General features: G+C 36.3%; 1 protein-coding gene and 2 long non-coding RNA genes across 7 annotated transcripts; 1 reads left to right on the forward strand and 2 right to left on the reverse strand.

Annotated features, from left to right (window-relative positions):
• Positions 1-1,574: 1,574 nt before the first annotated feature.
• LOC117149973 lies at positions 1,575-1,915 on the reverse strand. The gene is made up of 3 exons (XR_004460635.1): positions 1,881-1,915; positions 1,735-1,816; positions 1,575-1,669 (listed from the first exon to the last, which is right to left on the reverse strand). It is a non-coding gene; the product is annotated as an uncharacterized LOC117149973 (long non-coding RNA).
• Positions 1,916-3,734: 1,819 nt separating this feature from the next.
• LOC117149968 lies at positions 3,735-4,897 on the reverse strand. Of its 4 annotated transcripts, XR_004460631.1 has the most exons (7): positions 4,842-4,897; positions 4,691-4,775; positions 4,405-4,577; positions 4,201-4,349; positions 4,042-4,090; positions 3,895-3,976; positions 3,735-3,829 (listed from the first exon to the last, which is right to left on the reverse strand). It is a non-coding gene; the product is annotated as an uncharacterized LOC117149968 (long non-coding RNA). The 4 variants fall into 4 exon arrangements; XR_004460632.1 differs by having other exon boundaries at positions 4,042-4,349; positions 4,405-4,503; XR_004460633.1 differs by having other exon boundaries at positions 4,042-4,349; positions 4,419-4,577.
• Positions 4,898-8,985: 4,088 nt separating this feature from the next.
• Positions 8,986-20,600, forward strand: LOC117149970 (dynein heavy chain 2, axonemal-like). Of its 2 annotated transcripts, none has more exons than XM_033316865.1 (3): positions 8,986-9,064; positions 9,122-9,790; positions 20,514-20,600. In XM_033316865.1, the coding sequence occupies exons 2-3, from the start codon at positions 9,124-9,126 to the stop codon at positions 20,546-20,548; spliced, it is 702 nt and encodes a 233-aa protein (XP_033172756.1). In that variant the 5' UTR covers positions 8,986-9,064; positions 9,122-9,123; the 3' UTR covers positions 20,549-20,600. The 2 variants fall into 2 exon arrangements, with proteins under 2 accessions (XP_033172756.1, XP_033172757.1); XM_033316866.1 differs by lacking the exon at positions 20,514-20,600 and adding an exon at positions 9,857-9,910.
• Positions 20,601-24,405: the final 3,805 nt, after the last annotated feature.

A 24,405-nucleotide genomic window follows, 5' to 3' on the forward strand; every position in this document is an offset into this window, starting at 1 on the left:
TTCAACGAATTTCCTCTAACCTGTAATGAAAGGAAAATTAATAAGAACGTGATACAAAATTAATCAAGGACACACAGAAAATAGCAAACCAGACAGGCAAACTAGCAGATGCTAATATGCGACTCCATCCTGCGGACGACACGCACGCAACTCCTTCTTCCAAGACTGCAAATACTGAAACAAGGAAACACATGCTAGTACTGGGAAACTCGACGACTCCAAAACCGCGGCATCCCAGCTGCGATGGCCTAAAAAAGGGCCTCCAAATTAAATCTTACAAAATGTACCCCAAAAATTTTAATTTTACAATCAATTCCATAGCCACAATCGCTGCGGGGACCCTAGACAACTAACCCTGATCCGGCGGCTACAAGCTGCCAATCCCGACGCAATCGCCACAAGACGCGGCGCTCTTGGCAAAACTCGGTGTACGATCGAGCAAATAATGCCAGCAACGTCGAAGTGTCCCTGCAATTTAAACGAACTTATTAAACTATTACAAACAACTGCCACTGATAGTGCAAAAGATTATCACCAAATGACAGCGGCGCGGGATACTACCATCACAAACAAATTACCCGCAACGCCTGCCGGACATACATGTTGCATGTGGCCCGCTTCCAGCGGCCGCAACAAACCACAGCCAACAAACCATAAACACTTACCTGCGATGATTCCTGAGGCTTCCAGCAACTCGGTGCTTCCGCCTTTCTGGCGGTGGTACCTGAAAAGAAATAAATCACACAATGTTAGTCTTAATTTTCAATGTTTTTGTAAAACGTAAACAAACCATGCAATATAATAATGTTACCAGTACATGTCAATGTCTTAAAACATAAGTTTACAAAATAAATATATTAACTACATAATTAATAGTAACTCTCCATGCCCCAAACCAAACACACTCTATGCAATGTACAACTCTAAAATTCAAATAATTGTACCTATATATTACACACATTGTAATCATAGGCAAAATAAATCGTGCATGCGGAACAGAATTCAAGAGAACGCCCACTTCATATAAATACAAAAGAGAGCCTCTTTACGCTAAACATAAAGAAGTAAATAAGTCTCAGCCAAGGGTTTGCTAAGCGTTTGCTTTGCAACTTACAATTTGAATATACTAACAAAGAATTTGCATAAGAAAAAACATTCATTCGCTGGTCATATTGAGGCCCAGTTGAATGATATCGCAGATTGTTTCCTCATATTTACCTCTGGCTATAATCACAATGTCGTCAGCATAGTCTTGGCAAAGTTTACCTCTCCTATAGTGGCCATGGCTCGCCTAGGTGCCAGTAGTGATTTGATCCGACCGGCAGCAAAGCCGCCAGAGCTAGCTTTAAGCCATTGAATTATTGAACGAAATCACGACCTCGCCAAGAAATTCCAATCCTTACTTAGAAAAAAGCTTCTCGGACAACCCCACCACAAGCCTAGTTAATAGAGTCGACAACTTAGAGAAGAAAATTGACATTTTAATGGCGTTAATCTTACAAGGAAGAAATAATAATCTAGACATGGATACATCCACATAAATCTACATTTACTTATATATATTTACACCCAATTTGAATACGCACTATAGACTATATCCGATCGAAAAGCGCACGTCTGTCTGCTTCCAAATTGTTCTTCATTGTCATCACTTTCCTCCACGCAAAGCCTAAATTAGTATGGAAAAACAAATCAATTAGATGGTTGGCACAAAAACATAAATAATATTCTAACCTCAACGTATCCTAATGAACAAGCCTACGACAACGCACTTATGTATTGTTCTTCATTGTCATCACTTTCCTCCACGCAAAGCCTAAATTAGTATGGAAAAACAAATCAATTAGATGGTTGGCACAAAAACATAAATAATATTCAACCTCAACGTATCCTAATGAACAAGCCTACGACAACGCCCTCTAACTGATCCTGACGATGCGATGCGAAGCAAACCACACCAGAATATAAAAGACGAATCGGAAGATGGACATGATAAACAAAATCTCCAACTTTTGCGGTTATAAATACAAAAAATTTACAATTTTATGATGCAGTCTCCATCTCCTGATGCCACTGCTTTAATAAGGATCTCTAGCGCGGAGCTGACGCCACATTAAAAAGCTGCAAAATCCGTCCTCAAAATGCATATTTCTGCTCAGTATCGTAATTTCAACAAATTTCCTCTAACCTGTAATGAAAGGAAAATTAATAAGAACGTGATACAAAATTAATCAAGGACACACAGTAAATAGCAAACCAGACAGGCAAACTAGCAGATGCTAATATGCGACTCCATCCTGCGGACGACACGCACGCAACTCCTTCTTCCAAGACTGCAAATACTGAAACAAGGAAACACATGCTAGTACTGGGAAACTCGACGACTCCAAAACCGCGGCATCCCAGCTGCGATGGCCTAAAAAAAGGGCCTCCAAATTAGATCTTACAAAATGTACCCCAAAAATTTTAATTTTACAATCAATTCCATAGCCACAATCGCTGCGGGGACCCTAGACAACTAACCCTGATCCGGCGGCTACAAGCTGCCAATCCCGACGCAATCGCCACAAGACACGGCGCTCTTGGCAAAACTCGGTGTACGATCGAGCAAATAATGCCAGCAACGTCGAAGTGTCCCTGCAATTTAAACGAACTTATTAAAAAATTACAAACAACTGCCACTGATAGTGGAAAAGATTATCACCAAATGACAGCGGCGCGGGATACTACCATCACAAACAAATTACCCGCAACGCCTGCCGGACATACATGTTGCAAGTGGCCCGCTTCCAGCGGCCGCAACAAACCACAGCCAACAAACCATAAACACTTACCTGCGATGACTCCTGAGGCTTCCAGCAACTCGGTGCTTCCGCCTTTCTGGCGGTGGTACCTGAAAAGAAATAAATCAAACAATGTTAGTCTTAATTTTCAATGTTTTTGTAAAACGTAAACAAACCATGCAATATAATAATGTTACCAGTACATGTCAATGTCTAAAAACATAAGTTTACAAAATAAATATATTAACTACATAATTAATAGTAACTCTCCATGCCCCAAACCAAACACACTCTATGCAATGTACAACTCTAAAATTCAAATAATTGTACCTATATATTACACACATTGTAATCATAGGCAAAATAAATCGTGCATGCGGAACAGAATTCAAGAGAACGCCCACTTCATATAAATACAAAAGAGAGCCTCTTTACGCTAAACATAAAGAAGTAAATAAGTCTCAGCCAAGGGTTTGCTAAGCGTTTGCTTTGCAACTTACAATTTGAATATACTAACAAAGAATTTGCATAAGAAAAAACATTCATTCGCTGGTCATATTGAGGCCCAGTTGAATGATATCGCAGATTGTTTCCTCATATTTACCTCTGGCTATAATCACAATGTCGTCAGCATAGTCTTGGCAAAGTTTACCTCTCCTATAGTGGCCATGGCTCGCCTAGGTGCCAGTAGTGATTTGATCCGACCGGCAGCAAAGCCGCCAGAGCTAGCTTTAAGCCATTGAATTATTGAACGAAATCACGACCTCGCCAAGAAATTCCAATCCTTACTTAGAAAAAAGCTTCTCTGACAACCCCACCACAAGCCTAGTTAATAGAGTCGAGAAGAAAATTGACATTTTAATGGCGTTAATCTTACAAGGAAGAAATAATAATCTAGACATGGATACATCCACATAAATCTACATTTACTTATATATATTTACACCCAATTTGAATACGCACTATAGACTATATCCGATCGAAAAGCGCACGTCTGTCTGCTTCCAAATTGTTCTTCATTGTCATCACTTTCCTCCACGCAAAGCCTAAATTAGTATGGAAAAACAAATCAATTAGATGGTTGGCACAAAAACATAAATAATATTCTAACCTCAACGTATCCTAATGAACAAGCCTACGACAACGCACTTATGTATTGTTCTTCATTGTCATCACTTTCCTCCACGCAAAGCCTAAATTAGTATGGAAAAACAAATCAATTAGATGGTTGGCACAAAAACATAAATAATATTCTAACCTCAACGTATCCTAATGAACAAGCCTACGACAACGCACTCTAACTGATCCTGACGATGCGATGCCAAGCAAACCACACCAGAATATAAAAGACGAATCGAAAGATGGACATGATAAACAAAATCTCCAACTTTTGCGGTTATAAATACAAAAAATTTACAATTTTATGATGCAGTCTCCATCTCCTGATGCCACTGCTTTAATAAGGATCTCTAGCGCGGAGCTGACGCCACATTAAAAAGCTGCAAAATCCGTCCTCAAAATGCATATTTCTGCTCAGTATCGTAATTTCAACGAATTTCCTCTAACCTTTAATGAAAGGAAAATTAATAAGAACGTGATACAAAATTAATCAAGGACACACAGAAAATAGCAAACCAGACAGGCAAACTAGCAGATGCTAATATGCGACTCCATCCTGCGGACGACACGCACGCAACTCCTTCTTCCAAGACTGCAAATACTGAAACAAGGAAACACATGCTAGTACTGGGAAACTCGACGACTCCAAAACCGCGGCATCCCAGCTGCGATGGCCTAAAAAAAGGGCCTCCAAATTAGATCTTACAAAATGTACCCCAAAAATTTTAATTTAAATTTTACAATCAATTTCATAGCCACAATCGCTGCGGGGACCTTAGACAACTAACCCTGATCCGGCGGCTACAAGCTGCCAATCCCCTGACTCCTGAGGTTTCCAGCAACTCGGTGCTTCCGCCTTTCTGGCGGTGGTACCTGAAAAGAAATAAATCAAACAATGTTAGTCTTAATTTTCAATGTTTTTGTAAAACGTAAACAAACCATGCAATATAATAATGTTACCAGTACATGTCAATGTCTAAAAACCTAAGTTTACAAAATAAATATATTAACTATGTCGGCGCATACTTTTGTAAGCTAGTGTATTTGCTAGAATATTTCACAAGAATAGTAATTCCATCATTTTGGGAAATCAATGGTATTTCATCATATTGTATTATGTGTAAGAATATTCCAGAAGTACAGTAATTTCATCATTTCGGGGAAATCATTGGTATTTCATCATATTACATTATTGCATACTGCGTTGCTATTGGTCGGTTGTATTTTTGTAGCTTTGGCATCTCCCGTTATAGCGCGGCGGCAGCGTGTGGTCGCTGTCGCCGAGTGTGGTTCGAAGGTTAGCACGGAGAAGAAGTGAGTGACACAAATTAATTGTATGTAGACCTTGTGCCTGTAGACCGGTGCCTTCGAAACTAGCTGCGCGAAATGGAGAATAATAATTGTGCTCCGACATCAGAAGTGGGATCTGGCTCGCTGCCTGACACCATAAATGGGCCGTGGCGCGTTTTAATGGAAATGCAAAATAAAAACTTGATCGAACTTGTTAAAGCAATAAAATCAACGGCATCCGAAACAACAAACAAAAATACTGTGGTGTTACCTAAATTCAACGCGGACCTTGATGGCGCAGACGCAACGGCGTTGTGCTCTACGGCAAATATAATTTTGGCTGAATCAACTATAAAAGGCAGCGCGTTAGTTATGGCTTTAAGTACAGCGATGGAAGGAAGCGCGTCGCAGTGGTTTGCTCAAATATGCTATCCGGAAATAACTTGGGCCGAGTTTAAGAAACTTTTCGTGCAACGTTTTGCTAGTGTGGAAACTCCAGCGGCTATGTTTTTAGCAATGCTAGCAGGTTGTCCAACTGACGGCGAATGTCTCTTCAATTATGCTAGTCGCATGATGACGTCGCTTATTACGAAGTGGCGTGAGATGGATGTGGAGAAAATAGCGGTTTCTGTGACGCTTGCTAAGTTGGCTCATGTAGATAGCAGGCTGCAACGATTAACATTTACTTCAAATGTGCGCACAAGAAGTGAATTACAAACTGAGCTTAAAGCATTTACGTTTAATAAACGAAAGAAAACTCCGCAAGAAGAAATGCCTCCAGCTGACATAAAGCGCCAGCAACTTTCAACAATGAGATGCCATTTCTGTGGAAAACTCGGTCACAAGATGATCGAATGTAGAGCTAAACAGCAGCAGCAATTTTCATCTAATGCCAAGGACAGCAACGACAGGAACCCTTTTGGTCACCGTCAAAAATCGGATGTGACTTGTTTTAATTGTGGCGAGAGCGGTCATATTTCAACACACTGCAGTAAGCCCAAATAGGACAAAGGCACACATCAAGTGAAAAGGTTGGAACTATGCGAGGTTGTTGAACCCAAGGGAGAGATGGTTCATCAAGGCGAGACATTTTCAACAACAACAACAACCACTCAGAGCCCACTCGTTCGTCAGAAATGCCTAATTCGCTGGAATAGAGCAAGGTCCCGAAAAGAAGAGGCACAAAATGCAAACACCGATTAGATGCCATAGTTGTGGTAAACTCGGACACAAGGCAATGGAGTGCCGAAAGAGAAGAGCAGAAGAAAGGAACGAGAGAAACGAGACGAGACCAGGCGATAGCAGCGGCAGATCTAAAGTTACGTGTTTCAAATGTGGCAACGTTGGACATATTGCATCGGCGTGCAGGAACAGCAACAGCGAATATAACCATAGAGAGGAGAGTCGACACGTGTGCGGTAATTCAGCAGAACGGGACAGCAATATAGTTTGGTGAGCGGTTTCCATTTTTCTTGTTCCGAATGCTCGTTAATAAAAGAGACAATTAGCGAGAAGAGACGCCATAATCTTGTAGTTTTGAGAGGCATAGACGACAATGTTGTCAAGAGTAATTTGCAAATTCTGTCCACTGTAAAAATTTCTGAATTCAATCTTAAATTGTTATTTCACGTAGTTGATAAGAAATACCTTAAATACGATATGATGATTGAAGCTGTTGAAAGAGACAGTAGCGAAATGATTGAAGCTGTTAAAAGAGACAGCAGCGAAATGATTGAAGCTGTTGAAAGAGACAGTAGCGAAATGATTGAAGCTGTTGAAAGAGACAGTAGCGAAATTATTGAAGCTGTTGAAAGAGACAGTAGCGAAATGATTGAAGCTGTTGAAAGAGACAGTAGCGAAATGATTGAAGCTGTTGAACGAGACAGTAGCGAAATGATTGAAGCTGTTGAAAGAGACAGCAGCGAAATGATTGAAGCTGTTGAAAGAGACAGTAGCGAAATGATTGAAGCTGTTGAAAGAGACAGTAGCGAAATGATTGAAGCTGTTGAAAGAGACAGTAGCGAAATGATTGCAGCTGTTGAAAGAGACAGTATGGATGCCTGAAGGGCTAATAATGAAATTTGTAATTATAATGTAAGCACAAGTGCAAGGCAAATGTCTTGATCATGGCGTGTTGCGCATTAGATATGAATATGAAGAGAATGAATTATGTTAAAGAAAAGAAGTTTGCATTGGAAATTTAAATTTGAAAATTTGATTTGTCAATCTGCTAATATTTTTTTTTTTTCAAATGATGTAAAAATAGTTTTACAATATAATTATAGAAAACGAATCATTTTGGTAATATTTCACGAGGACGTGTAAAGGTCAGGATGGCCGTGTCGGCGCATACTTTTGTAAGCTAGTGTATGTGCTAGAATATTTCACAAGAATAGTAATTCCATCATTTTGGGAAATCAATGGTATTTCATCATATTGTATTATGTGTTAGAATATTCCAGAAGTACAGTAATTTCATCATTGCGGGGAAATCATTGGTATTTCATCATATTACATTATTGCATACTGCGTTGCTATTGGTCGGCTGTATTTTTGTAGCTTTGGCATCTCCCGTTATAGCGCGGCGGCAGCGTGTGGTCGCTGTCGCCGAGTGTGGTTCGAAGGTTAGCACGGAGAAGAAGTGAGTGACACAAATTAAATGTGTGTAGACCTTCGGTGCCTTCGAAACTCGCTGCGCGAAATGGAGAATAATAATTGTGCTCCGACAACTACATAATTATTAGTAACTCCCCATGCCCCAAACCAAACACACCCAATGCAATGTACAACTCTAAAATTCAAATAATTGTACCTATATATTACACACATTGTAATCATAGGCAAAATAAATCGTGCATGCGGAACAGAATTCAAGAGAACGCCCACTTCATATAAATACAAAAGAGAGCCTCTTTACGCTAAACATAAAGAAGTAAATAAGTCTCAGCCAAGGGTTTGCTAAGCGTTTGCTTTGCAACTTACAATTTGAATTAATTCTTTCGCTCTACAAATAAGACGTGAATTGTCTTCGCTTCCACAATTGTAATTTTATTTGGATAAACCCATTAACATATCATATCGATAACATATTAACATATCGTTCTCAACATATTTTAAACTTTAGTGCCCTAGAGTGGGCGTGGCTAAAAGTTTAGTTACAAATCGACAAAAATTTACAGGACTAATAAAATTATGAAAAAATATACAACACTGTTTTAAAAATGTGATCGTGTCAGTTTTGGGTGTTAGAGTGGGCGTGGCAAAAAGTTTTATGGCAAGTCGATAGAAATTTTCAAGACTATTGCAATTATGAAATATTCAACAATTTTTCAAATATGTGGGCGTGGCAGTTTTGGTCGGTTAGAGGGCGTTAGAGTGGGAGTGGGAAAAAGTTTTATGGCAATTCGATAGAAATGGACAAGACTAATAGAATTATGAAAAAATATCCAACAATATTTCAAAAATGTGGGCTTGGCAGTTTTGGCCTATTTTAGAACGTTAGATCGGGAGTGGAAAAAAGTTTTATGGCAAATCCATAGAAATTTACAAGAATATATATTATGAAAAACATCCAAAATATCCAAAAAAATTTTGTAAATTTATTCGCCAATATATATTCTTTAAACAATTTTATTCAACATATTTTGTAATAAATAGTTATTTTGATAATGACTGAAAAATTATTAAATGTTAGCACAAAAGTAAATAAAGGAACTGTAGGTAGAAAATTATGTTTAAACAAAGCAGGCATTGAAAACTTAATATCGAGTAAATTTATTCTACACTGGCATAACAAAAATAAAAATAGAATATAAAAAGCAAAAATAATCTTCAGTATTTAATCGTGGTGGATAAAGTAAAGAACAGAAAAGGTAAGAACAGAAATGTCCAGATATGTTTAATATGAAATCTTTTAAATTATTTCTTAGCAATGGAAAGTACTGGGACTGATCGCGGATCTGAAATTGCGGGCCTTGTTGAATATGTGAAGAAAATTACTTTTTTATATTCTTTAGATCATCGCGACTGGAATGCAAAAGTGATAAACGTGATACGCATTTGGTTAATCAATTCAAAAGAATTAGTTCTTACAATATTTTACGATTGCGATGTTCTCACTGGTTGCCTTGGATTTCCTGTGGCATCGGTTATTGATTTATGCTACTTTATTCGCACCTCTAAAGAAATAATATCTATTCATTCTTTTCACGACATGGTTAACTTCGGCACTGTGCAAGATGATGTTGATGGCTGCCTATTGAAAATTTTAGAGCTTATATATGCTCCCATATTTCGAAATTTTATGGAATGGGGAGACAATGTGAAGCAACGATTCTGTACGTCCCTGGATAAATTTCTAGGAATCTTAACAGCAATATATTTTAAAATGTCTGGAATGACAGTTCTTTATGTCCCTTATGTAGTCAAAGAAATAGCAAAAGAGATTTCCTCGTACGACAGAGAATTTGTCAAGAACTTGGAATGTATTGCGGTGTCGTGGGCTACGCTTATTCGAATTCTTTTAAATGACAAGACCCTTACCAGTCCAAACGAATATATTAGTGTTGGGGATGAGTTCGAGTTCTGGCTATATCGATGTAAGTATTATGAATTATATAATTTTACTTAAACTAGGTATAAAAATATTGAAAACGGTTTCTTAGGCTTTTAACGCATTTCGTTTAGTAGAAAAAAGGTAATGAAAATCTGTATTTGAGGATGATCCCTTTGAACATATATGTGACTGGCATTACCAAACATTTTACTTTTATCTTGAAGTCATCTCATTACGGTATCTCGGATAAAGCTGTCGATTACTGCCAATATGAGATAATATTGCTAAAGGCTCGAATCTAAGAGCATAAGATCCACCTTTTTGTTTTTCTTGTTTATGATTGCATAGAACCCACATATCTACAGAAAGTGGTGCTCTTTCCCAATAAGTTTCTTAGTTTTCTTCATTAAAAAGTGCTCTTTCTTGTTTAATGATTTCTCGTTGCTTATCCGTAGGCTACGGTCAGCCGACTTTTTACTTGAAGAAGTCTTAATTTGTCAATAAAGCTAGCCAAGTGTACTATATGGCTGTACTATTTCTTTGTCAAAGTTTGACTAAAATCTTCTCTGTTAACACTTTATTTGGGAAAACGGACGACAGGACACCGAGATACCTTTTTTCGTTGACTTCGGTGATCTGCGTGCAAGTTTGTCTGTTAAGAGTAATCTTCATTTTTTTAGACTTTGTGGACGCCGAAAAATGAATATATGTACTCAATCCTTTAAATAATTTCACAATGCCTTTATTCGACTTTTCCCTTTAAGCACACGCCACCGAATGCCGCGTCTCGCGTATTCCTCTTTTCTTATGCTCTCTGAAGTGTGTATGCTTTTGTGAGTGAGCTAGGTATACATTCTTATCTCTTAATGCTAGCTTATAAGTAAGAGCGAGATAACAATAATATTCCTATTCCTAACGGGGATATGATCGTATGCTTCTCTCTGCCGCTATGGGCTTCATACCTAAGACTATGCTACTACATGGTACAGTGGGCCTTATGAGTGTTCATCGTACCACAACTCGGCCGTCCTGACTAGCTGATCCCCTGATCATGGTTTACATTGATTGCTTAGTTGTATGATGAATTCTTTTACCTTATTTATACATATGTACATACTATATTAATCTGTTATTATATTATTATTATTGTTTAATTGTGTTTTCGTTTATTTTTCTTGTTGCCTATCCAATGCTTAATATTTTGGATGCTCCAGACACCTTGGTATGGGTTACGAGATATCTGAAAACCTTCTACGTCTTTTAACAAGAATCTGTCGTTTCTTAATACTTTAGATATCACATATGGGCCTTTACACTTTGGAATCAATTTCCTAGAGATGCCTGCTGTACTGTCGAAATTTTTAACCATCACATAATCTCATTTTTTGTATTCTGATGGCTGTCTGGCGGTCTTGTCATAATGTGTTTTATTATACGCTTGAGCCTTTTTTTGATTATTTTCAACTTCATTTCTAATTTTTACCAAATCCCTATCTTCTTCAGTATTTTCTAATTCCTCTAGTTTTTCTTTTAATTCGTCTACTATTTTTCTTCTTTGCTCTAAACCAAAAAGAACTCTGCTTGGAGTTTGTTTGATGCTGCGGTGCTGTGTATTATTTAAGACGTGGTCAACTTTATCTATTACTGTGTCCCAATATATGCCTTTTCTGGTTGTACCAGTTTCGCTATCATTGGACCTAGGCTTCTATTGACTCTTTCAACCTGTTCGTTTGCTTGGAGTGAACCAGTCGCAATCTTCATATGCTTAACATCGAACTCTAACATAAAGTCATCAAATTCCTTGGATGTAAAACAACTTCCCCTATCTGAAATGATGCATTTAGGCTTGCTGTATGCTCTAAAATAGTTCTTCAGGGCTGTAATGACTTCCTTTGTATTAGTGGTCTTTGTGGCGTATAAACGTACCAACTTCGTAAAACCATCGATGACAACAAAAATATGTTTTTTGGATCTGCCTGAGTCGACTGGGCCGTAATGATCGATATGTATTAGTTCAAACGGTTTGCTGGCCTTCGGAATGCAGTGCAGAAATCCTTCCTTGCCTGTCTTAGGGGAGAACGCAACACATTTTAAACAATTTTCTATATGGCTCAAACATTTGTCTTTGGCATTGGGAAACCAATAAGATTTAGAAATAACATCTAACATTTTGTCTCTACCTATGTGTCCGATCTCATTGTGATATTTATATAGAATATGATCTTCCATGTCTGTGGGAACATAAAATAAAAGTCTGCCGTCGTTACATTTTCTATAAATTATTCCGTTTCTCATTTCGAACAACTTATGTACATTTTTTTCCAGCAGTTTCTTGATTTCTTGAACTTTTTGATCCTTGCCTTGGCAGATTACTAAATTGTCTTCAAACGTATTTGATTCCACTATCAAAATATTCGTGCATCTACTAAGAGCATCAACATGCTGCATCCTTTTACCCTCTCTATGTATGAGCTCATAATCGTAGTTCTGGAGCTCTAACGCCCATCTAGCTATTCGCGGATTAAGTTCAATCTTGTTAAGCGTCAAAGTAAGAGAATTACAATCAGTTATAATTTTAAAGCGTTTTCCGTACAAATATATTCTAAATCTTCTTCACAGTGCGTGAATAATTGCCATTGTTTCCAATTCGAAACTGTGATATTTTGCCTCAGCGACTGTTGTTCGCTTTGAAAAATAAAATATTGGGTGTAATTTTCCATCCTCTTTTTTTTGACATAACACCGCACCGAAACCAAGAGCGCTTGCATCACAGTGCAGTTGTATTTCGTCTTTGAAATTATAAATTGCTAAGACCGGTGCATGGACCAGCTTTTCCTTAAGAGTTGAGAAACAGCTCATTTCCTTTTCTCCAAATTTAAATTTTTCATCTTTTCTCAAAAGGTCATATAAAGGTTTCGCTAATGTTGAAAAATCTTTTATAAATCTACGGAAGTATGAACATAAGCCCAGAAAACTTTGCACTGCTTGTATTTTGTCTGGAACTGGAAAATGCTGTATGGCATCTATTCCTTTGTCATAAGCCCTAATGCCTTCACCATTTATAATGAATCCTAAATATTTAATATTTGTCTGAAGGAACTCACATTTATCCATTCGTAATTCCAACACTTCCTTTAAGGTTTCTAAATGCTCCTCCGAGTTCTTGCTAGCAATCATGATGTCTTCCATTTATAGAATTACTTTGTTATCCTTTATAAGATCCTCGAAAATTTTGTTTACAAACCTTTGGAACACCGCCGATGCAGTTTTTAGGCCCATTGGCATTCTGAGAAATTCGAATTGCCCTAACGGTGTAACAAATGAGGTATATTTAACTGATTCCTTATTAACGAATACATGAAAATAACCGTTTTTTTAAATCAAGCTTCGAAAAAACTTTTTTGTTGACTAGCTTGTCTAAAAGGTCATCGATAAGCGGTATCGGATAATTGTCTTTAATTAAAACTTTGTTCAGTTTTCTAAAGTATATACTGTAGTTAATTACATCTTCCATGAAGTTAATTAAGTTTCAAAACGCAATCGGCCATCTTTATCTTTATTTGGTTTTTATTCACCATGTGTACAGTCCTGATTTATTCCTGATTTAAGACTGATTCATGACTGAACTTAGTGTGATCTACAGGCAGATCGCTCGTGACAGCCAAGTGCTGACACTAGCAAATTCTGCAATATGTATGTATGAAGTTCATACTCGATAACCAATGGGAGTCGAGTGCGACCCCTAAAAGCGCACATGCTGAATTCGCATATTTAGGATTGGGGTGAACCTAAGGAATTAGGGTGGTCCTAAGTTTACTTATTAGTTGACTTATTATTATGATTCATATTATAATTATTATTAATATTATTATCATTATTATTGTTATTATTGTTATTATGTTCGTATATACTACATCTCCCTCCTTTTGAAAAATAACGTAATAATATGAAGTTATTTTCAAGTATATACATTTTTTTTTTTTATTTTTTTATTAAGATGTATATTAATATTTGAAATGAATTATTAAAGAGATATATTAAAAAAAAAATATATCTATTTTTATTGTATTTTGCAAAGTAAAAATTTTGTATTAAAATGTTTTTATTGGTTTTTTATTTGTGGTTGGCCAACCTTGGCTTTTGCCTTGTCTAACATATTTTTAGCTCTTCTATATGCTATTTCTAATCTTAGCTTAACTTCTTTTGAATAGTCATCCATGTTGTAAATAGGATCTATTCTGTCTATCCTGTTAAAATCTGTGAACTGTCTTGGTAATCTTCCAAAAACTAATTCATATGGACAATATTCATGAACTACCGATGGTGTTGTGTTGAAACAATAAGTAAAATATTGTATCCATATATCCCAATCGGTTTTGTCAACAGATATATATGAGCGAACATACTCGTTGAAAGTTCTGTGACTTCGTTCTATTGTTCCTAATGTCTGGTGATGGTGTGCTGTTGAAGTAATGTTTTTTATCTTCATATATTTGCACAGGTCGTCTATAATTTGGTTTTTATATTCCGTTCCCATGTCCGTTATGATTGTATTCATTGGACCGTACTTTAGAATAAAATTTTCGAATATAGCCTTAGCAACTGATCTTGCACTTTTATTTGGAATAGGTACCGTTACCAAATATTTTGTTAAATCGCAAATGATAGTAACAGCATACTCATTTCCGTTTTCTGATCTTGGCAGTGGACCAATGGTATCTAGCAAAACTATATCAAATGCTGTTGCTGGCGTTTCTGTTATTGTCAACGGTGTTTTAGTATGTTTGGTTGTCTTTGCTTGTTGGCATTTTAAACATGTTTTAACATATTTACTTATTGCCTTTGTCGTTTGTGGCCAATAATAATAGTTTTTTATTTTCCTCAGGGTTCTAGAAATTCCTGAATGGCCTCCTTCTGATGGATCATCATGATATTTAGACAGTATTGCTTTTATTTGAACCTTATCATTTTTATCTATCTTTGTCACCTTGTTTAATAGCGCTATTTTTAAGTTTTTTAGTATTTTATTGCCCTTTTCTTTAAAATTCTTTATAGTGACAAATTCGAAGATTTGTTCACTTGGTGACAATTGTGTTTGAATGATGCTATTTATTCTTGCTTCTTCATTAAGCCTTTGAAAGAATTGATCTAAATCGATTCTTTCATTAGAATAAAAATTAGTCATATCAAAACGTGTTATAATGTGTTTTCCTCTTTTTAACAAGCACTTATGTTTGTCTATTTTGAGTATAACATATTTTTTGGCATCAATGTTATTGATTACCTGATAGATATTGGCCATTTTTATATTTTCTTTCTTATTTGGTTCATGCAATTTTTCACCTGCACAGGTATTTTTCTGTCTTGTTGTAGATCTTGTTGTGACCTTTAGTATCTGTCTATTCATTGCTTTAAGTTCTCCGATGGTTATTCGGGACAAAGCGTCTGCAACATGATTATCTTTCCCCTTGAGGTATTCTACAGTGAATTCAAACTCCTCCAAGTCTAGTCTCATTCTGGTTAATTTTGAACTGGGGTTTCTCATCGAAAAAAGATATGATAGTGGCCTATGGTCACTTTGTACTAAGAAATGTCTACCATATACGTATGGTCTGAAGTGATTTATTGTCCAGTGAATAGCTGCTAGCTCCTGCTCTGTAGTGGACTTATTACTTTCGCCTTTTGTAAAGCTTCTTGAAGCGTATGCCACTGATAGCTGTTGACCGTTATGGTCTTGAGATAGTACCGCTCCACATGCTTGTTTACTAGCATCTGTGGTTATGCAAAATTGTTTGCTGAAATCTGGGTACTGAAGGAGTGTTGGTTTCATTAATTCCCTTTTGAGATATTCGAATGCATCATGGCATTCGCTTGTCCATTCAAATGGAACATTCTTTTTACAAAGCCTCGTTAAGTGGCGTGATTTCTCAGAAAAGTTCTTAATAAATCTTCTGTAATAATTGCAAAATGCCACGAATCGTCTAGCTTCGTCTGCGTTTACTGGTTTGGGGTAATTTTTTATTACCTCATATTTATGGTAGAGTCATCTGGCAATATACCTTTGTCAGTACACTTGTGACCTAAATAAGTAACCTCTTTCATAAAGAAAGTGCATTTTTCTGGATGTAGTTTTAAATTATGTTGCCTACATAATTTGAAAACGTCGGTTAGATTTTTAAGCATGTGCTTTTCAGAACAGCCTATGACTACTAAATCATCCATATACAGAAATGCTTGCGAAGGCGTTAAGCCTGAAAATGCAAGGGTTATCATTCTTTGGAAAGAATTTCGGGCTATTTTTAAACCAAATGGTAATCGCGTGTAGCGGTATGCTCCTGTTGAAGTTGAGAATGATGTTATATTTTTTGACCTTTCGTCTAATTCTATTTGATGAAATCCTGACATCAGGTCTAGGCACGAGAAATATTTTGCTCGACCTAATTGATCAAGAATATCTTCTATTCTTGGAAGTGGAAATTTATCTGCTAGCAGTTTCTTGTTGATTTGGCGATAATCGACTACTAATCGCCATCTCTTTTCCGCCGAGTTAGGCAGTGATTTCTTGGGTACCAAGAGAAGTGGGCTATTATATTCTGAAATAGATGGTTCGACAATGCCATCTTTTATTAATTTGTCAACTTGCCTTTGAATTTCTGGCTTTTGACTTTCTGGCATTCTATAGTTTTTGATATAGACTGGAGTTTTGTTATTTAATCTCAATTTTTGCTTATAAAAATTATTGGCTGATATGGTTTCTGTTTCAAGACCAAAAATATCGCTATATTCGGTGCATAATTTTGTTAAATCGCTTTTGAATAACGATGGAAATTTAAGAAGTTTTAATACTTCTGAAGTTCTTTTGCACTATTTTCTATATTTGCATTGTATACATCATAATCATCCAATGATTCGCTTTTTATATTTGCACTGCTAACTATAGCGTCTTTTTCAGTTGTATTAGTAATTCGAATCAAGACGTTCTGAGTGTTTACGAGTGCACTTGCTCTTATTATGCCAGGTTGCAATTCCTGGTTGGGGATGAGGACATGTGTGTCAGTAGATGTTAGCTGAATCTTTCGAATCACTTCTGATCTAGCTGGCAAAATTATTTCGTTATCTAGTGAATGTATAATATGAATGTTTATGTTCCTGAAATTTTTGGGCCTCAAAGTGAAACAATCTTCTTGGTCGTGGAATTCCAAAATACAATTGTATTTCTTAATGAAATCCAAGCCAATTATACCATCCCCTGGTATAGGAAAATTGTCAGGTACGATATGGAATTCATATGGTATTGCTGCATTAGCAATACACATTTCTAAATGTAGTGTACCTAGAGACTATATTGTACCTTTCCCTATTCCTGATATATTCGTTGTGTTTTTTGGATTTAAATCGTTAAGATTATTGTTTCTGCATTTAAGCAGGGAAATTTCTGCACCTGTATCTATTAAAAGAGTTACCCATGAATTGGTACTCATATTCTTTAATCGTATAAAAATGCTTAAATTGAGATTAATTTTGTATAATTTTACTGTAGATTGTCGCTCAAGGGGGTATGTTCGTTTTCCGATTGTATGTTTCGGACATGGTGGGTATGACTTGTTTTATAGTTATGGTTTTGGTTACCTCTTGAGTAACCTCCACCTCTATTATAATTTTGGTTACCACCTCGTCCTCTGTTTCCACTATGGTAACCACCTCGGCCTCTATAATTGTTATTGTATGACTTATAATTTCCTCGGCCATTACCTCTGTTTTGGTAATTTCCTCGGTAATTATTACCTCGATAGTGTCCTCTATTATTATAGAATAATACACTATTTGAATTGCCGGTCATTTCTGTACTGCAGTGTATGTATTTTTCAATCACACTATTCATTGTGTTGAAATTTCCAGCTTCCAATATGGTTTTGAGCTTATCGTGCCCACAATTCTTGGTCATTGCAGATATGGCTTCCTTTGTAGCGAATTTGTCTGCATTGTTTGAATCTAAACCATTATCTATATAGGCTGCTTCGAGCAACCCACGTAGGTTTTCTATCTCTGTGGTATATTGCTCTGCAGTTTTGCCGCGCTGTTGTGTACTAAGCATTTTTGCTTTGATGACATCGGGCGATTCGCCTTTAACTGATGCTTTTAATACATTTATTATACCGATAATGGTCTTTTCATTTTCAACTTTGTGTGATAATGGACCAAGTATCTTTGTCTTGATTACCTCTACCGCTCGCATCTCCTGATCTCCTTTTGTCAGATCTATTAGCCGGAGGGCCGTGAGGAATCTATTTAAGTTTAACTTTTTGCCGTCAAACTCAGGTATTGTGGACGAAATTTGTCGCACATATTCCCTTGATGTTGCGGCAGAGTCTGTCATTTTGGCTGTTTCCTGTATTCTTGAAGTATTTGAATCTGAAAGTTCTTCTTCAAGTAATTCGGTTAATGTTATTACCACTGGAATTGCAAGATCGTGGAGATCCTCTTCTTTTATTTCTATTTCCGATTCTCCTACACTTTCGATATCCTCACCGATCTCAGCCACTATAGGTGTGCTTAAAATCGTTGGGATTGTAATATTTAAGTTATGTCTGTACTTGACGTTTAACAAGTTCTCACGGAACCTGTTTAGAAATTTTACTGCTTGGGATAAATGATTTTTTGTTAATCTTTTCCTTTCTCTGTGAATTAATTGGCGTGCTTCATTAAAGCATCTTACCAATATCTGCGCATGCTTGTTTGGTGTCATGCATTTATAAGACTTGTCGAAAGTCGTTTTAATTTCTTTAAGCTCGTTTTTTATTTCTTGCCAGTCCATTTAAAGAATAAAATGGATTTATCTGTGCAATCGAACTTTATAAATTGTGGCCTCTCCTAAAAATGTTTTTTCAATAATCTTTTTTTTTTTTCATTCTAGTTTTCTGATATTAAAAATAAAAATTTTAGATCATCTTAATTCAAAATACATTTTGGGTGTGTTTTTTTTTTTTTTATGTAACATATATATGTTTATATTAACATATTATTAAAGTATTTCTTTATGCATTCATCTTTTTTTTTTTTTTTTTTTTTTTTAAATTTTATCCAAATTATTCTCTGCTCTGCTTATATAACGCTTCTTTATTATCTTGTTATGCTTAACATATAGCGTTAATATAAACTGAGCGACTGTTACGATCGTCTAGATCAAAAGGAGTAACCACAGTGACTGAATGTCTTCTGTATGGTCGACTATTTTTAAGTTATTGACCACATTGGCCGTATTATTTTTTGTCTGACTATCGTCAGATCCAAACCAACCCATTTTTGTATATTTTTTTTTTTTTTTATTTTTGGGTTTTGGTTTATTTTACTTTAAAAATATGTTGTTTTGATTTTTTTTTTTTTTAAATATTGTTACATTTTCCTGCGTAATTGGTGTATGGCTTTACGGGCCATTCTTCTCATCGGGCAGAAAAAGTTCCGCTCAATGTTACAATATTTTGTGTAATATTAATATGCAGCGCAGTGCATCGAGGGTGGTGTGCCACGCAGGGCAACAAAAAAAAATATTTTATTTTTCTGCTCCTACTTGCTTCAGCTGGACGTCGCCGGTGTTGGCACTCTGACCCTCCTTGCGTCAGCTAGACGTCGCCGGGGTTGGCACGTTGACACTCCCTCGATGACGTAGTGAGCGGGCTGTTTACCACGTTGATGATGATGTCATCATTTAGGGGTTATGTGCTGGGGCTGCAATGTCTGCATGTATTTTCACAATGTGGTGTGAACAGTGGTCCCTCGCAGTCATTCGGGCAGCTTTTCTTACAAGCAGGCAGGTTTTTCGGATGGGGAGTTAGAGTTTTGTTAATAGGTAACGATTTTATTTGTTTTTCTGAGTGAGCGGGTGTGGTGGGAATTTTTTTCTTAAGATATTCGACACAGTGGTCTAGCTCAGCTTGTAGTTTTTGAGCTTTCGACCATTCGGGCGCTGGAGTTTTCGTATATAATAACCACTTTATGTGTGCTATTCTCCTTTTTGCTTTATTTCGAACTCCGCCCCTGTTTTTACCCATCACACTAACGCTCTACTCACTCAGATCGCTGTTTCTCCACAATTGCCGCCGTCTCGGTGGATAAGTATTGAATGCCGGGCATGCTGATCCTCTCACGTTTAGTGAAGCGGTTTCCTTTAGTTTCTGCTACCACTTATAACGGTCCTGTCACGGTCGCCATGTAGTTAATTACATCTACCATGAAGTTAATTAAGTTTTAAAACGCAATCGGCCATCTTTATCTTTATTTGGTTTTTATTCACCATGTGTACAGTCCTGATTTATTCCTGATTTAAGACTGATTCATGACTGAACTTAGTGTGATCTACAGGCAGATCGCTCGTGACAGCCAAGTGCTGACACTAGCAAATTCTGCAATATGTATGTATGAAGTTCATACTCGATAACCAATGGGAGTCGAGTGCGACCCCTAAAAGCGCACATGCTGAATTCGCATATTTAGGATTAGGGTGAACCTAAGGAATTAGGGTGGTCCTAAGTTTACTTATTAGTTGACTTATTATTATGATTCATATTATAATTATTATTAATATTATTATCATTATTATTATTATTATTGTTATTATGTTCGTATATACTACAATACATAGCCGTATGTCTCCTGTTTTCTTTTTGACTAAAACAATTGGTGAAGCATATTTTGATTCACTAGGTTGAATAATTCCCTCTTTTAAATAGTCATCTAATAGTTTTTGTAATTTTTCTTTTTCTGAGTAGGCAAGTCTTCTTGGGGCGCAGCTAAATGGTTTTGACGTTTCTAAACAAAGTTTTATTTCGCATTTGACTAAAGGCTCGGTAGGCTTATTAACGCTTAAGTTGTAATGATGAACTCCAATTAAGAACACAAGTCCGTTTTAGGTTGAATGCAGCCGTCGGGCTGACTTATATTTATTCAATTTATTCTTTTGATTTTAGAGTAGGCAGAAATGGTTCTGCCAGCTCAACGTCTATAGAGTGTCTGCTTTTACAGTTTTGAATATATTTGGACTTAGGCTAATCCGCGTAACTGCGCTGCCGGGTAGGCCAGCGGCGGAGCGGCGTTCTTATGTATATCTTATATATCTAGACTTATCGGGAGAGCGAGCTATGTATGTACGTATGTAATATGCATTTGGTCGGCGTGGGAATGCTGACCATGCACTTATACTTTCTGGCCTTCGAGTGGGCAATGCACTTATAATTTTTGGCCTTCAATTGGGCGATCATGTTACATCCGACCTGGGCCTTACTGCGTGCATAAACATAAACATAAACATAGCAACAAAGTGCTGCCATATGTTAATATGCTATTTTATTTAATTGTTCTTAATATAGCATAGGCACATACTACATCTCCCTCCTTTTGAAAAATAACGTAACCTAGTGAAGTTATTTTGATTATTAAATGCAAATTATTTTATTTAAAAATTTTTTTTTTTTTTTTTGATTTTTTAAGTTTGTTTGTGTTTTTGTTTGAACAACAATAGTATTATTAATATAAAAGTTGATTTTGTAATGCAAAGATAAAAATATACATAGTGTATGGAAAATTTTGTAATAATGATTAAGGAAAATATAAGTTTAAAATCAATCATGAATGAAATTTCTTTAATCTATCTTTATGAACTACTTGCTTCTTATTTTTATTAGTAAGTATCGTAATATTGTTATTATCTCCTATGCTTTCTATCTTATAGGGCCCTGTGTGTTTAAAGTCTAATTTATGACCTACCCCATTCCTTAGTAAAACTTTATCTCCTACTTCTAACTCTATGTCATTTACTTTTAAGTCGTAATTTTCCTTATTTTTCTCTTTATGTGCTTCAAGCAGTTTTCTTGCTCGAGCATATGCTACTTCTAACCTATATTTACTCTCCTTAGCGTAATCATCTGTGTTATATATTGGTTCTATGCTATGTAGTTTATTAAAATGTTTTGGTAAATTACTTGTTCGACCGAAAACTAATTCATATGGACAGTAATTATGTACTATAGATGGGGTCTTGTTGAAGCAGTATACGAAATATTGAAGCCATACGTCCCAATCGGTTTTGTCCGCCGATAATTAAGATCGTATATACTCGTTTAAAGGTCTATGATGTAGTATGTGCCTATGCAATATTAAGAACAATTAAATAAAATAGCATATTAACATATGACAGCACTTTGTTGCTATGTTTATGTTTATGTTTATGCACGCAGTTAGGCCCAGGGCGGATGTAACATGATCGCCCACTCGAAGGCCACAAAGTATAAGTGCATTGCCCACTTGACCAAATGCATATTACATACGTACACACTTAGCTCGCTCTCCCGATAAGCCTAGATATATAAGATATACATAAGAACGCCGCTCCGCCGCTGGCGTACCCGGCAGCGCAGCTACGCGGATTAGCCTAAGTCCAAATATATTCAAAACTGTAAAATCAGATACTCTGTAGACGTTGAGCTGGCAGAACCATTTCTGCCTAATCTAAAATCAAAAGAATAAATTGAATAGATATAAAGTCAGCCCGACGGCTGCATTCAACTCAAAACGGACTTGTGTTCTTAATTGGAGTTCATCATTACATGGCGACCGTGACAGTCGTCCAACGCTGGACGAATTGACCAAAGCTGGTGAAGACAAGGAATACTGGACTGGAAGAAGACACACACAAAGAATAATTAAATGGAACCTCCAAAACTAAGGAAGAATCTGAGTGAGTAGAGTTCTATTGAGTATGGGAAAACACCTTGGCGGTTTGAAAACTAAGCTGAATAAAAGTATAGCCCACGTAAGGTGGCTAATATACGGTCAGCAAACGCCACCGGTTTGGTCGAAAGCTCTAAAGCTACACGCAGAGCTAGACCACTTGCTGCAATATCAGCAAGAATTAAAGACCCATAAACTCGAGAAGACTCACTCAGATAACATTAAAATTATACCCAAAATTAATGAAATTCCAAAATACCAGGCATGTCCAGCACCAGCACCAGCATTAACAAAGCCAAAGAAGTCCTGCCCCCCTGGCTGCGAAGGAATCTGGAGTCCTCACTGCTTGGGGACTTGTGAGCAGCCATCGACATCGTCAGCGGACAAACAATAGACAGCAGCGAGGGAGTGTCAGCGTGCCACCCCCGGCGACGCCCAGCTGACACCTGATGAGCATCAGCAACAGCAGAACAATAAATATATAATAAATATAAAATATATAGATAAGAAAATTGTAAGAAATATTGTAAAACGGAGCATATACTATTATGCCCTGTTAACCCAATATGGCCCGTGAAGCCATAGCTAGAATCAGGCAGGCAACAATGTAAAATACAATTTTTTTTTTACTCTTGAGAACATTGAAAATTTTTATAAATAGATAATTCCAAACATAAATGTCTATAGAGACAAATGGAATAAGTAAAACTGAAAATATAAATATATATAAAGAAGATTCTCTATTCTATTCTCCAAAATATAAAATTAGTATACCCAAAATGGGTCTAATAGACACTAGAACTGTGGACTCTACAGACAATGTAATAAATAAAGTCGAAGTCCAAAATGGAGATTTGTTCTGGATAACCATAATACTAATTGTAATCGCACTAATTATGGTATCCAATGCATTAATAAAAATATACAAATTGCATAACAAGTGTCTTAAGAAACAATACCGTAGCACTGCTAACGGTTTAGATAATATTTAAGGAAGATCTTTAAGAAAGTCAATTGTGAATGAAAATTTGAGAAAAATTTTTTGAAGGAAAAAAAATAATAAATAAATTTATAAAACGTAATATTGAATTTATATAGATTAAAAAAAAAAAAATACAACTGCATAAATTTGAAGACATGAGTATACCACAGCATGGACTGGGAAAAGCTTGTTGATCAGATAAAAGATCCAAATGAAAATTTCAGAAAATCCTATAAATGCTTAACGCAGAACAGATCAATACAAGCTGTAACAATCAATAAGAATGCCCAAATCTTGGTAAATAATTACCATATAATGAAATCAGAGAACTGATCCAACAAAATAGAAAGAATTTGGAAAGCAAACAGTGTGCTAAAGTTTTGGAACTACTGGTGACATTAAGAGAAAAATTAATATTTATAAAAAATAAATTCTGTCTCCAGATAGAAATTCCAACCATAGTAAACACTCCACTAAGAATAAATTTGAATGAAGACAGCACTAACTCTGACGAAGAAGATAGGACTATATTCAAAGAAGGTATTAAAGAGGAAGATCTTCACGATCTAAATTTACCAGCAAAATTAATGCTGAAGGACGAAGATAAAATAAATAACGCAGCTGACTCCGAAAATAAAGTAACCATGGCAGAACAAGCAGCAGCCATTAGGTCGTACATTAAGGAAGTCGCTTGCACAGTGCCAGAATTTGATGGAAAAAAGATCCATTTACAAAGATTCATTAAGGCAATCAAATTGGTAGACCTAGCTAAAGGATCATATGAAGACATTGCAGTTGAGGTCATTAAGTCAAAAATAATTGGCACAATTTTGAACTCAGTTGAAAATGAAACGACGATTCCGGCAATTATAAACAAATTGCAGAAAGTAGTCGTAGGTGAAACTTCCAGTAATGTCAAGGCAAAACTAGCAACAGTTCAGCAAAGAGGTAAA

This window comes from Drosophila mauritiana, unplaced genomic scaffold, assembly GCF_004382145.1.
Source record: "Drosophila mauritiana strain mau12 unplaced genomic scaffold, ASM438214v1 Y_06, whole genome shotgun sequence".
Taxonomy (NCBI): Eukaryota; Metazoa; Arthropoda; class Insecta; order Diptera; family Drosophilidae; genus Drosophila; species Drosophila mauritiana.

Excerpts from the sequence above, each read along its gene's own strand:
- LOC117149970 (XM_033316865.1), top strand. The coding sequence starts at position 9,124 with ATGGAAAGTACTGGGACTGATCGCGGATCTGAAATTGCGGGCCTTGTT. Across the intron at positions 9,791-20,513 it reads CGAGTTCTGGCTATATCGAT|GCAAGTCTTCTTGGGGCGCA; the intron begins GTAAGTATTATG and ends TTTTCTGAGTAG.